The 15,721-nt window shown below is 36.5% G+C and overlaps 1 protein-coding gene across 6 annotated transcripts in view; it reads right to left on the bottom strand.

Moving 5' to 3' along the window:
* Positions 1-15,721, bottom strand: part of LOC127062798 (protein trachealess) — an 86,617-nt gene that overhangs the window by 49,587 nt on the left and 21,309 nt on the right. For 3 of the 6 annotated variants that reach the window (XM_050991569.1, XM_050991572.1, XM_050991571.1), the window contains one exon: positions 10,585-10,614. The exons of the other annotated variants lie outside the window; for them this stretch is intronic. In XM_050991569.1, coding sequence (XP_050847526.1) covers positions 10,585-10,614 — 30 coding nt within the window. The remainder of the gene's footprint in view (positions 1-10,584; positions 10,615-15,721) is intronic. 6 annotated transcript variants of the gene reach the window in all.

Here is a 15,721-nt window from a genome sequence, read left to right as displayed (position 1 = left end):
CTTGATATATCATTTTCTTCTATGGAATATGAATAAATAGATAAATAATGTTAGTAAAATTTTAAGGTTAACGTTAAATCATTTTATCGTAAACGCATCTTGCGAAGAAGAAGAAGAAGACGAACGACTTTAAGACTTCATGCAAATAGGAAATTACGTTCGGTTAGCTGACATCTTGGAGAAAATTAGAGAGAGGCCGCAACCTTTCCTTTCTTCCATTATTATTCTTCTTCTTCTTCTTCTTCATCTTCTTCTTCGTGTTCTTCTTCTCCTTCTTCTTCTTCTTCTTCTTCTTCCTTCTCCTCCTCTCCCTCCTCTTCCTCCATGGCCGATTTCAATATCAAAGGAAATTTGTTTCACTATTTACGATGCAAATGAAATTGTTTCAGACCGAATCGAGTTCCCGCGCGTTGCTTCCACTACGTTGTGTAGGCAGAACCGACCAACCTACGAGGTACGTAGGAGTTAACGGCGAAGAAGCTCGGATAATTTCACCGTGAGTTAATTCGATCAGGAATTCGAATCGCGGAACCGATCCAAGTCGATCATTCCCCTAAAGCAATGGAGGGCTTCTTCTCGGTCCGTCTATTTAATTATTCCTCGAGCGGGCTAAAGTCGTATCAATTATGACGGCGTTCCTATAATTTAACCGAATATTATTCAATAAGACGTGATTGATTAGAGGAAACACTGTGTTTACGTGTATCAACATGATCGATCTCTCGATCTTCTCTTTAACCGATCTTTAAAGAAAAAAACAAAGAAAAAAAGAAAATAGAAAAGAAAAGAAAACAATTTTTATTTTATTTGCTTCTATATTTCGTCGTATCACATACCGAGGTATGCGGGCTTGCACACGCATACGCGTGTCGATGTAGAAGATATTTATCTTTTCGAGACGAGATACATACGCAAAAAACCTCTCGCGAAGAAATATCATGCAGAGAGTGACGTGCACGGCGAGGAGCAACGAATGAATATTATAATGAATCCAGCGTACAGATAAGGATCTCGCGTAAACTTGGCAGCGACAGTTTTAGGAGGCTCTGATTACGGTATACATATTCATGCGATCATCTATCTCTCTTTCTCTCTCTTTCTCTCTCTATCTTTCTTTGCATCGTCCTTTATAATTCTTTCCGCCTCCTCGCTAACAATTTAACGCTTCTAATCGATCTTGTTTACTTTATGCGTTCTATCAAATAAAAAAGGTATGTATCTTAATTGCATTCGAGCGAACGAACTGTCATTATCTTATCTTATTCATTTTCACATTCATCTTTTAACTATATCTCCTTCCGTTCTATCGAACGGATCGATTTTAACCGTTATGAATACTTCTTATTGTTTCTCGTCTTTCTCAAGATAGAGGGTTAGCGCGACAATCACCCTTTCTTGGGTTACTTCCTCAGCTACTCCTATTTCGTTCACTCGAGAGCACTCCGTGCAATCTGCCGCGTGCCGTCGCATTTGCATACATAAGCTATTAAGCAGCTCTTTTCATTTCCTCTCGTTTATGACAGTTTAGTTAGAATAATGTTTTACAAGATTAGCCCGCGAACGGCGTCACGCATAATGACGTTTCTCCACCTGATTAATGTTCTTCGAGTTTATCAAAGAGTCGCATACACACACACATACACACAAATATATACACAGTAAACACGAATAAAAAACTTATGTATAGATATCACGATAAAGTTTACTAAATCAACTAGATAAGGAAGTATTTGCGAGAAGAAAAAAATATGTGTATATATATATATTTATGTATGTATGTATGCATATGTATATATGTATTATACATATATATATATATATATATATATATATATATATATATATATCAACGAAAATTTGAAAGATTAAAAAGAATCTACGAAGAGAAGAATAAGCATGTAAATTCGTGCTAAGCCAATACGATATTTACAAGGCTCTTTCAATATTTCAGTATAGCGGTACTGCGCTCTATTATTTATGGACCATTGCTTATGAATAACCGCGTCTATCTGTAACGCATACGTATCCCACCAACCCCTAAGTGGGATTTATATCCACTCCAAGCCGTTTCTCTCCGTGGCTTCTACCTAACCGGATCTACTTTCCTTTCTCGAGTTATAGTCTCGTCTCACTTTCTTCAAAATTTTCATTCAAATACTTTGTACGAGATGATAGGTATAAGAAAAAACTTCCTTTCGTTTTATCTTATGTCGTTGCGTTTGAGAATTCCTTTTTTTGTAAATTATTCATTTATAAATTTGTTCGATTAAGAGAATACAGACGTTAACGTGGTAAGTTCGAAGAGAAGATTTTTCGTTACTTTCGTAGATCGATCATCGATAACGAAACGTACGATTAGAGAAAGAGAGAGTCTCGAGGCGTGGTAGAGTTCGAGGAGATTTTAAGGGAGGAGGTTTTTGTGGGCGGAGGAAGGGGAATATTAGCCGTGACGTGCCATAAATATAAGCCGTTACGAATTAAAGAACCTCCCTACCTTCCTTCCTTATTGCAGCATTTTTAATTACTGCGAAACGGCTCGGTACTTCTTTTTTTTTATCTCCCTATTATGTTCTACGAGTTGCTTTCTCTCTCTCTCTCTCTCTCTCTCTCTCTCTCTCTCTCTCTCTCTCTCTCTCTCTCTCTCTCTCCCTTTCTCTCACCCTCGCGTAATCACCAACTCCGTTTCCCTTTACGAGCCGCGAAAAAACGCATCTCGCTAATTAAACGAAACGTTTAGAATGCCAAAGCTACGTCCGATCAAAAAGTATTCTCGCTCCACTACCCATCGAATCTTCTCTTCTTTTGTGAATGACATTCGAATCTAAAGTGATGTTGCACGAAACGAATCGATTATTTTGATCGAAAATTGAAATTTAAGGGTGAAAGAAAAATTAGATACGTTTATCGTTGTCTCGTAAAATCAGATTTTCTATGAAATAAATTGTTATTGTTGTTTTTTTAAAATGGAATTTATTTCATATAATAAAAGTATATTTTGAAAAAAATGAAATAAAAATTCTTTATTATATTTTAACTGGTACGCTGATATTGTTGAAAATTAATTTTTCGTAAATGATATGTTCTTGTATTTTTTTTATTTTAATAAATAACGATCTATAAAAAAGGGAAAAGAAATAAAAATCAATTGAAAGTTTCTATTATTATGTAATATTAAATAAATAAATGTGAACTAATGTTTGCATCGTTTAAATCTATTTGTATCGTTGCTTTCTTTTTTAAATTGAAAAGGAAATAAAATAAAATAAAATGAAAATAAGAAGCATAGGTACAAGCATAGTTATATCTAAAATCTTTTACTTCATTATAAAAAAGAAAAACGTAGTTGAACGTACGTATAACTCGAGTTGAAAATATACTTTTGCATTTATTTATTTCTAATTTCTTTGTTTAAATGTAAGTAACGTACCTTCCAATTTTTAAAGAAATCAACATCCGCATGTGTTCTTCTCGACACGGAGAGAGAGTAAAAAAAAGAGAAAGGAACGAAGAAAAAGAAAGAAAAACACAACACAAGCAAATAAAATCCATCACAGACGAGACGCCATCATCGTTTTTTCACAGTGCATACGCTCGACGTATAGAGAGTAGATACAATGCAGGCGCTATTTAAAATACGCTTCTGCCATCGCGACAGCTCGGTAAGTGCATTCGATCGAGCGGAGAAATGACCATTCTTTCAAAGGAGTCGAAAGACTGACAAGGAAACAATTTCCATATATTTACAAGTGAAAAACGGTATTTCCTTAGGTATGGTAAAGAACGACTCGTTCACGCTACTACTCATAATCCTCCCCGCTTAGTAGTCCTTTCTTATTATCGGTCGAGCGTGCAAGGAGTTGCTCGGCATGCATTTCATCTTCCCCTTAAGAGAAAATGAAAAAAATCCTTTGAAAAAATTCCGAAAAATCATAATTTTTACAGGAGATTATTAGCAGATTATTTATTATATGATGAATATTATCGATATTCTATTCTATTCTATTCTATTCTATTCTATTATTATTATTATTATTGTTGTTGGTATTGTTATTGTTGTCGTTATTTTTGTTATTATTACAACTACTATTGTTGTTGTTGTTTATGTTTGTTATTGTTGTTGCTGTTGTTGTTGTCGTCATCGTTCATCGTCGTCATAGTCGTTGTTGTTGTTGTTGTTGTTGTTGTTATTGTTATTGTTGTTGTTATTGTTGTTGTTATTGTTGATATTTTTGTTGTTGTTGTTATTATTGTTGGTTTTTGTTGTTGTTGTTATTATTGTTGATGTTGTTGTTATTGTTGATGTTGTTGTTGTTATTGTTATTAATGTTGATGTTGTTGTTGTTATTGTTGTTGTTATTGTTGGTGTTGTTATTGTTGATATTTTTGTTGTTGTTGTTATTATTGTTGGTTTTTGTTGTTGTTGTTATTATTGTTGATGTTGTTGTTATTGTTGATGTTGTTGTTGTTATTGTTATTAATGTTGATGTTGTTGTTGTTATTGTTGTTGTTATTGTTGGTGTTGTTATTGTTGATGTTGTTGTTGTTGTTGTTGTTGTTGTCGTTGTCGTTGTCGTTGTCGTTGTCGTTGTCGTTGTCGTTGTCATTGTCATTGTCATTGTCATTGTCATTGTCATTGTCATTGTCATTGTCATTGTCATTGTCATTGTCATTGTCATTGTCATTGTTATTGTTATTGTTATTGTTATTGTTACGATTGTTATTCTTATTCTTATTCTTATATTCTCCATGTATTTTCTTTCATAAATGTGCCTTGTATCTGGTACGAAATGGTGAATACTGTTCTTTATGGTTGTTTGTTTATATTGTATTTACTTTTGTAAAAAAATATTGTTTATGTAGAATCTTTTTATGATTGTAACCTCACATGTGTCCAGGATGGTACTGATTTCTGTAATTGTATGTTTAGATGTAATTGTAATGTACGAATGTATTGATGAATGTTTTCTGGTATAACTTCTGCGGTTGATAATACGATGGGAATTATTTCAACTTTTTCATAATTCTCTGATTTCCTCAGCGAGTTGTATGTATTATTTTTCTATCTTCTTTCCTATTTTCTTCTATATGTTTGATGTATTAGGTATGGATATTTCTTTTAATTGTGTTATTTTCTTGTTTCTGAATTAATGTGATGTCCGATTTATTCTATAGTCTTGTTTCGTTGATGATAATTCATTTATTCCAATATATTGTGTATCATTATTATTATAATTATGATGATAATTATAATCATAATTTGAGAAGGTTCCCAAAAATCATCATACATTTGTATACGAAATATTAACAGATTATTTATAATAATAATAATAGTAATAATAACAATAATAATAGTAATAATATTAATAATAATAATAATAATATTATTATATTATTATTATTATTATTATTATTATTATTATTATTATTATTATTATCATTACTATTATTATTATTATTATTATTATTATTATTATTATTATTATTATTATTATTATTATTATTATTACTATTAACATTGTCTCGAGTATTGTTAGTATTAATTTAGAGACTGGTATTATTCATCTTTATTAATGAAGCGTTCCTTTTAATCGTGCGAACTAATGATACGATTCCAATAAAATTTGGTGTATCTCCTCTCTCTCTCTCTCTCTCCCTTTCACTCTCACTTTCTCTCTCTCTCTTCTTTTTTTCCTTTCACGTGACGATAAAAATGTCTTTGTCCGTTCGAGAGAAACGCGCTCAATCGCGCGTCAAATTCCGAGCATCACGAAGAGGGGAAAAGACGTTGCGCTCTTTACGAACTGGCAGACAGATGAATATCGAGCACGCTCGATAGGAAAAAAGTATTCCTTTTAATAACCATTAATCTTAACGACGCGCGCTTGGAGATACGATTATGTCGGAGACGATCGAGTAAGAAGAAAGGACGCAAATAAGAAAGAGAGAGAGAGAGAGAGAGAGCGAGAAAGAAAGAGACAGAGGAAATGAAAGAATTCGTCGTGCTTAACGACGCGCGAGCAAACATATTTGTACTTTCTTTTTATTTCAGTCTTCGTCGAAGGAGGATCGTGAGTAGCTCGTGCTACTCGATACATCGAAGTAGTACTCGAAACCGACAACGACCGATAACGAGAAACGCGACGGATGAATATTTGCACTCTCTTATTTCTCTCTCTTTCTTTCCCTTTCTCTCTCTCTCTCTCTCTCTCTCTCTCTCTCTCTCTCTCTCTCTCTCTCTCTCTCTCTCTCTTTCATTTTGTATTCGTTTTCTTGGAAATTCGGTAAGAACTCAAGCAGTCCGTGGTACTCGATACGTCGAGTAGTACTCGACCGATAACGAAGAGCAATGTACGAATCCTTCCGCGTCTCGTCCTTGGGTGTCCTCTTGCCAATTAAACGTAGTTAATATATGCATCGAGTTCGTGTCTTGTGGCAAAAGTTCCAGGAGAGGCTATAAGGATAAGACGACGTTGGCCAAGGGTTTGATTCAAGATGAGAAGTCTCCTCTCACATAGAAACACGAATCGCTATAGCACTTTCGAAGGGAGCCACAAAATCCTCGGTGTCAATTCTCAAAGCAATCTGCTCATGCAGATTAGGAGGACCCATACTCTCTTACTACTTGTCTTCCTATCGTCTATATATTGAGATTAATCGAGCCGAAGCACTTTTCCCGTCGCAAGAATTAGCATCGTTGCTTTGATACGTATTATACTTACACAGATCCCGTAGGGAAGGAAATAAAGGACCTTGGTGGAAGCTTTCTAACTAACTACGCAACGCCGTCTATTCGTCCATCTATTTCGTTCTATAAATTTCAATTTCGACTCGTTTTCTGAAGAAAATCAGAATCCACATTACGGTGTCTACTATCGTAAACGACATAGGCAAATATGTATGTATGAAAATAAGCTTGAAATCCTATAGGACAATATACCGGGATGGCTGGCTCGATTATTTTTTTTTCTTCTTCTTTTCTCTTTCCTCTTTTCTCTTTTCTCTTTTTATCTTTATCTTCTAAACTACATATATATATATATATATATATATATATATATATATATATATGTACGTGTATGTATACGTGTATACGATTATACGTGTATGTAGGTGTGTCGACTAGGATCAAAATCGTCTCTTCTTCTTGAGAGCAATTCCGAGCTCGTGGGCTATTATAACACGATAAAAGTAAATCGGTAAGGTATAAAACACAAGCATGCACCACCGTAGCATAAACGAGCTATGGAGAAGCACATGGCGAGATCGTCAAGGCCACAAAGTACGCGAGGTACGTTGCTAGGAGGGCTGCTTGTTGGTCTCTTATGGTCAGGATTACCCTGTCGAAAGTGGGAAAGGGGGTCCTGTTCACTCCCCCTTGACCGACGCATTTAGAACACACAATAACTCTCTAATCCTAAAGGCGCACCCTGCGTTAGGGCCTTCCCCCCCCCTCTCTCTCTCTCTCTCTTTCTCTTTCTTTCTCTTTCTAGGATACAGTCAGGCGTCGATGAAAAATGTCAAAATCGGGAAAACCACTAAACCGTGACAGTTCGATACATTTTAAATGCGTTCCGGCGCATTTGTGGAATACGATAAACAGCCACTGTATCCAACGTGCTATCGCACTACCAATATGTCCCGTTATTTATTGAGAGATTTATGGAATAAACGAGTAGCATCGCTTTGCTTCTACGAAATCTCCCCTACACGTTTCCTTTTTTGCTTATTAATGCTTGGCTATTCGATGGATAGAGAAATCGATAGTACCATGATTTCGATCTCACCCGATTATCATCCATTCAATGATGAAAAATAAAAAAGCCATGGTTTTTTTTCTTTCCTTTTTCCTTTTTTCTTTTTTCCTTTTCTTCCCCGCGACAACAAGTCGCGAGAAACAAGTACGCGATGTCCTTTCGTTGATTTAACCCGATGCGTAGCTAGGGTGTCGAGTAGATCCTAATAAAAGATCCTAGCAGGCTTATCGAATCTCGAAGTTGCGGTACCGTCGAGTGTTCGTCGCCCGTAGCCATTTCCACCCCTCCGTCAACCTTCGACCCATTATCCTAACCTTCCCTTAGGTATTATCTCAGGATATCTCAAAACCATCCACGGAAGATCCGATCGAAAATGTTATTATTAGCTTAAAGGCTTCTGCGACGAAAAACCGAAAAGACTGTCGATCTTCTAAATTTCTTTTGGAATTCTTAGAATGAACAAACAAAAAATTAATAAATAAATAAACAAAAACAGAAGGAAGGACGAAAATAAATGCTAGATGAAAGAAAAGAAGAAAGATAGAAAAAGAAAAAGAAAAACGTGACGAACCTCGAAAAAATCAATAATGAAGTTCGCGGATAGGCCAGTCTATGTTCAAAACGAGGGAAAAGAAAAAAGAAAGAGAGAGAGAAAGAGAGAGAGAGAGAAAGAGAGATAAAGCACTAGGGTTGGTGGAATTCCTTTATATGCTTCCATCTGTATGAGATTCTCTTTCACGGAGCACCGATTTAAAACGCCTTTTAAGAGACGATCCTAGGGATCGGAATTGTGCCGAACTGAATCCTCGAACTCACTTTCTCTCTCTCTCTCTCTCTCTATATATATATATATATATATATATATATATATATATATCTTTCTATACGTATACTATACTCTGCCCTTCGATCCTGTTCCATTAGTTGCATTCCGACTTACTTTTCCGCTTTATAAAGTACTTCGATTCATGCGTATGCAATGAATCTCGATCGAGCACGTCATTAAAGGAAGGTATATTAAAATCCGTCGACATGTTGATAAAACCTATACGTAATTGTCCCTCCTTTGTACTTTGTCGTGCGTTCTCGGAGAGAATGACGTTACAAGTAACGATAGTGTGGAGATAGCAATTCCGTCGACAGAAACTCGCGAAAGGTGGAAACGAATCAACGGGAAAAGAAAAAAAAGAAGAATTAATATTGAAAGATAAAGATTATCGAACGAATCTCGTGTGATCGAAAAAAATATCTAAATCAATTATAAATTTTTCTTTATAATCATAATATAATTAAATACAAGATAGATTTTATTATTAGTTGTATATGTCACGAATTGGATCCTCTCATAATTATTCATTCAAAATTAACATAATAATTATTCTATATATATATATATATATATATATATATATATATATATATATAATAACATAATCATTCAAAATAAACATAATAAAAAATTTCCATAATAACTGAGAGAAATGTTTTTTAATGAAATTAAGCTCAAGTTTATCTGAAAGGATTTAAATGAAGCATATCGTATGAAAATAAGAAACGGATGATGATAATTACTTGAGATAAAAAATTTTCCTGACAAATAATAATACTTTAAGATCGTAGATGTTGAAGAAAGCAGATGAAGTTCGAAAGCAGACGAAAAGGATGGGTCCTCGACCTCTTGAATCTTTCTCTTTCTCTCTCTCTCTTTATTTTTTTCTTTCTCTGAGAGTGGACGAAAACGGCCCTCTCGGCCCACCTTGAACCGCGGCAAATGAAGCAGCGCGCAATCCACAAAAGGCAGCCGGCACACACGGTCGAAGAGGCCCGGTAACTCATTCGGGAAACAAAAGCATTCGTTTCGACACATTATAATACAACGACTCTCCCGGCTGGTAGGTAGGTAGGTAGGTAGTACCTATACTCCGGAACGATTTCGAATCTCTTCGGCGCTGCTCTGCAATTCCTTTCTTACGCTTACAAATTCTTTTCCTTTTACATAATTACCCTCTCAACGCCGAATATTTACGTACATGAACGCGATTTACACCCTTCATTCTCGCACGAATACGAATACGTCGAAGATGTAGCCGACGACACAACGACGACGACGACGACGACGACGACGACAACGACGACGACGGCGAGTCGAAAAATTATCATTGCAAATGACTGATACATAGTCCTTTTTCTTCTTCTTCTTCGTCTTCGTCTTCGTTTTCGTCTTTCACTTGCTCTTATTTTTATTCTTTTTAATTCTGACGAGATGAAATGAAAATTTTCGAGGATAACTTTAAACCTGTTAAGAATAGTAGGAGATATAAGAATAAGAATAAAAAGAAAACGAAAAAGATAAAGATAAAAGAAAAAGAAGTGAAACGATTCGATCGGGTCCGAATATCCGATCGTTATTATTTCTCTATACCTCCTGCGAAATCATAGAGGTTCGCGCGAGCCGACAAAAAGTTAATTGTCGAGACGCGCAATAATTACTTCGGAGCCGGCCCACTTGCGGTTTCACTCGTAACTATCGGACGCGCGAATCTCTTTTGATCGTCCTTTATAAACGTTCGTTCGTTGCCACCGCTTTAACTTGTAAAGTTTCTTCCCGTCTTTGTAACGGTTACTACATACATATACTACATACACATAGCTACAGAAGAAACATGCGAGAAAAAGCGTGAGCAAATTCGGACATTGTATTACAAGTCTCAGATTCAAGAAGAAAGAGAAAAGAAAAAGGGAAAAAAAGAAGAGAAAAAGGGAATCAAAGCAACGTAAAAAGGACACACATGCAACGGGATTGATTGGCTTAGCAAAGAGTAAAGCATACCTTTCGAAAGCGTAGTGTCTCTCCTCAAATCTGTAACAACACAAACAAGCTTCGTCACAATGGCTCAACGACAGGAAGGTCATTGGATCGCAAGAAGAAAGCAGTTCGAGAGCCTGGGCTCGTTTTATAAACTAGTTTTGGCAAGGGCTCGAGAGCGAACGAGACCAAAGAGGAAAAGGTTGAGAATGAGGAGGAGTAAGGGTAGGTCGAGAGAGGAAAGAAGAGAAGAGGAGAAAGAATCGCGAAGATTATTTTCAACCTATAGAGAAAGATAGAAGGAGAGAAAGAGAGAGGGAGAGAGAGATAGAGAGAGATGGGTAGTTTGGCGCACATAGGTAGTTATGTCTATAAGCAGACATTATCATCGCCGTGGCGTAGGTAGGCGGACAGGTAGAGCTAATTTTCGAACCCCGTATTATAGTTCCCGAATCAACTTCTCCATAGTATAATAAGCAATTTCATGACGTACGCTCGCAATTATATTAAGATTAGATAAGATCAACCACTTAGTTTACAGGTACATTCAAAAGATACCGACTGGTCGATCTTAGGAAAACGCGATAGTAGGTAGAGTTAACGTTACTCGGTCGGTTAAACGGATGGTCCATGTTGAAATTAAAAGGACACCGATGATCCCCGTGATCCTTGCGATACGATCAACCATCGGATTTTGGACATTGGGTTTCTTTATCGCGTACCAACGAACTTCGGATTCTACCTCCGTATAAATAATACGGGGAGTGGAGTTAGAGCTGGCAGCATATTTAAAGGTAATATTATTTGCTCCTAAACGGGATTTCTTCTTACGTCGCGATCGAGAAGTCAGCTTTGCGGGCGTTTTTCCGTTGGCAGTCGCGAAGCGACCGCGGAGCCTGGAATGCCGACCACCGGGATAAAAACCGAATCAAATATCTACCGTTCGGCGAGTCCACTCGACTAATGAAAATGCCCGTTGTTACTCTCCCTGGGTTTTGCGTTAAGGGATTTTCAGCGACAGTATCTCGATCACGCGCAGTATTTTACTCTCGGGATTCGAGTAAAAAGAGCCGTTTCTGTATCTCTCCTCGTACGTACGTACTTACGTACCTACGTACGTAACTTGGTTGAACATTGACGATACTTACTCCCTATACTCGTAATATGATACATCTTTCTTAAAAGTTCAAATCGATCGGTGCGGTTTTAATTAATGTATTCTATTAATTGAACTTTAATGAGCCTACGTAGTTATTATATTTATATAATAACCCTAGCCGATATTTCAGGACGATGAACTTAACATTGTTCAAATTCGGATACATGAACGATAAAGACGAGAGCAGGTTGATTGGGTCAACCGGTGGGACGAGGGCACCGAATGGAACGATTTCCATCCTGGCCACAAAGGGTATACACGATCGAGGGGTCCATCGCGGAAGAAGAAGAAGAAGAAGAAAAAGAAGAAGCAGGCGTCGAGTCGGACGTTTTCGATCGGCTTCGTTTGGGATTCGATTCAGAACGGTTCTCCGGGATTCGCATTTGAGTTAGACTCACGTTCTGCCGCAGCACGTGACCCAGCTGCTCGAGAGGAATCCCACGTATCCATGACGTCACTCCATTTCTCTCTCTCTCTCTCTTTCTTTCTTTCTCTCGCTACCGTGAACAACCTGCCCGCGGCCGATAGGAATACAAGACTTCTGTCTAGTCACTGACTTATTAGGAATTCCGAGCAACCCACGTGCAGAAATTCGGCGGTCTGCTCTGGGCAGCCACGTGCGCTCGGTGGATGCACGTTCTTCTAATTTGCGAGACGTCTACGGACTACTTAAAACCTGCTCGACCTGTTTAGTCTCTGACCTTAGTTTCGATCTACGTCACTCACAACTCGCGTTACTCTCCAATCAACCTTTAATGCCCTCCGCGAGTCACGAAAATCGTTCTGAATGATAAACAAAAAAAAAAGAAAAAAAAGGGAAGAAAGATGGAAAAAGAAAAAAGAAGAAAGACAGACAGAATTCGACCACGATTTATTTTTCTATCTTTCTTTTTTTTTCATTTCCTTTCTTTTCTTTTCTTTTCTTTTTTTTCATATCCTTCGGAGAGCTTCGGGGGATTAGTCGAGTTTCGTCGGTACGTATCTACAACGTAATCGCTCCGAGTCGTGCCACGGTTGTAACTCATCGTCGTAACAAAAAGCAGAGCGAACTCCCGCAACGCCGTGTGCACCAGCAACGAGACAACCTGGCCTAGCGCATAATTCCTCTGTACGCGATCGTGCGTAAGGTGGCGCGAGCATTAAATCACCGATCCAGAATAATAACTCTTTGAGAGCTTTCTCGAACTCGCGGCGTGATAATTCAAGATGATGGATATCGAGAATCTGAATAACTCGCATAATCCTTTCTTTATATCATCGGGCTATCGGGTGAGACAAGATTTGCGAGCCTGGCACCCCACAGGGTTTTCGTACTTATGACCTTTTTCATACTTTCCTGAGTATCTCCATCTCTCTCTCTCTCTCTCTTTCTCTCCCTCTCCCTCTCCCTTTTTTCTCGACGTTCGTACAATAATCTAGTTATCCTGATATTCCGTACGAAACTCTGTATCATTGGAAATAGATCCTTTTTCATAATACAAAATAATTATTTAATGTTTTTCCAACATCATTGTACAGTGTAGTTGTTATTTTTTGTTTGTTTGTATTTATCGAAGTCACTTATTTTCTCAATACGAACATCATGGAATAATAAATTCTTTTTAGTCCTTTTCCATTTCTTTTTATCTCTCTCTTTATCTTGATCCTCTTATGATAATCAATTTATCCTTATATTCCATACGAAATTCTTTCTCCGTATTCGTCATTGAAATAAATTCTTTAGTCATATCGATGAAAATTATTCGATATAATTATTCAGTTTTCTTCGAACAAATGATAATTTTAAATGATAATTTATCTGTCACATTACTTTCACGTCGTTACCCCTTTCTTTTTCTTTTTCATTTCTTTTTTTTTGTTTTTATATTTATTGGACTTATGTCATGGTATAATAAACCTCTAATAAACTTCCTTTTTAGTCCTCTATCATTCTCTTTCTTTTTATTACTTTGCAATACATACGAAGGACGAAGGCAAGGAAACCGTCCTTACTTCTGTATAAAATACTCTACGTAGGCCCATACAAGGCGTGACGAGTGTAATTTCGGATAGAGCGAATCGATCGAGATTCGATTCCCGATCGATCGATCGATCTTGCCAAGACAGAAAGAGAGTAAGAGGAAAAGAAAGAAAAAAAGAGAGAGAGAAGGAAAGAAACAGAAAGAGAGAGAAAGAGAGAAAGAGAAAGAGAAAAAGAAAAAGAGAGAGAAAGAGAGAGAAAGAAAAAGAGAGAAAGAGAGAAAAAAAGAGAAAAAAAGAGAGAGAAAGAGAAAAAGAGAAAGAGAGAGGAATAGAACCGTGTCGAAGAAAAGGCGCGTAGCGAAGCGCACGGAGCGAGCTTCGCGTAGGCGTACAGTTAGAGGAGAAGAAAGCGCATGGTACGGATGATCGGCTACCATACCATATCTCGACCGATTCGTCTCGGAGTCCGAGTGAGCGTAGAAAAGGAGCGTAAAGAAGGAGCGTAAAGAGAGAGAGAGAGAGAGAGAGAGAGAGAGAAAGAGAGCATGGCATCGACACAATTCCCTTTCTCGATCATCTCGAAGTTCGCTTGAAACAACGAACATCGATAATACTATATCTAACGAATAAAAAAGTTTTCCAAATCTTCCAAATAAAATTTTAGATAGACGAAAATATAATACAGATATACATTAGCAGTAAGTAGATATGAGATATTTGTTACATACAATGAAGATATATAAAACAGAATTGTTCATATATTAAATGTGTTCTGTTTGTTATAATACTCGAAATAACTAAGAAAAAGAGATATATTTTTTTTTCTTTGATAAATATTAATATTGTATGTTTTTTTTTCTTTAATAAATATTAATGGTTTCATCCATGAATGAATTATTGTTTAGAAGATGTAATTACAATGTTTCATATATAGTTTGATTATTTCAAGAAAAACAAGGAATAGATACATTTACCATAAATTTATTTAAAAAAATAATCGTAGAGGAATTTCCAATATTAATTTAAGAAGCATCATTAATTTTATATATATATAAATATATATATTTACATATTTATTTACATATTTATATATTTATATATATATTATGACTCAATTCATGTTATTAAACGATGAATCTCTCACGATACTAAATTCGCTAAATTTGATACGATGTGAAAGATTAACGTTAACAGTATCGATAAATACAGAAGAAATATCGACACCTTCAGCCATCGGAAGTCCCAAGACGAGTTCGAGTGACGTTGGACCGCGAGTCCGCGAGAGTGAACACAATGCGCCGAGAACGACGGAACGCATTAATATTAATAGTCCTGCGAGAAGGGTGTCCCCTTTGCCATGAGCCTTCACCACGAGCAGCACACGCTGCTAACGGTCAAAGAGACGAACAGTCGAAGAGGACGCCGCTGAAGAAGAATCTCCGCGTTGAAAGGAAGCTACATGCATGCCTCCGGTTTTCTTCAGCGTACACCTGCGGCCATTAATTTCTCATAGTGGGGAATCTCTTTCCTCCCACAAATTTCCCATGCAACCAAATTTTCCTTTCTGTATCTTATGTTATCTCTCTCTCTCTCTCTCTCTCTCTCTCTCTCTCTCTCTCTCTCTCTCTCTCTCTCTCTCTCTCTCTCCCTCTATCTATCTCTGTCTCTCTTTCTCTCTCTTTATCTACGAATCTGTTCTAAGTGAAATATTGAAAATCAATATGAAATATTAATATGTATCATAAGTAGTAAAGATCTGTCAAACCAATGATAATTTTCTCATTTTCTTCAGTTATTTATTTATTTATTTATTCATTTATTGACTTGATTTATTTATTAAATTATATCAGTTTTATCAGTTTATTCGTACGTAATTTATCAGTTTATTCGTAACGTAAATAATGAAGTAATTTGTGAAAATTTTCTGAATTTAAAAGCTACATCCGATCAATTGCTTATTATTTCATTAGCAAAAAAATATCAGCATGTATGCGTAAGTGTTTAATGAAAATGCATGATACAAGTAATGATATCTCTCTA

This window comes from Vespula vulgaris, chromosome 3 (assembly GCF_905475345.1).
Source record: "Vespula vulgaris chromosome 3, iyVesVulg1.1, whole genome shotgun sequence".
NCBI lineage: Eukaryota > Metazoa > Arthropoda > Insecta > Hymenoptera > Vespidae > Vespula > Vespula vulgaris.
The sequence above is the reverse complement of the archived record's forward strand: the minus strand, read 5'-3'. Positions and strand labels throughout refer to the sequence as shown.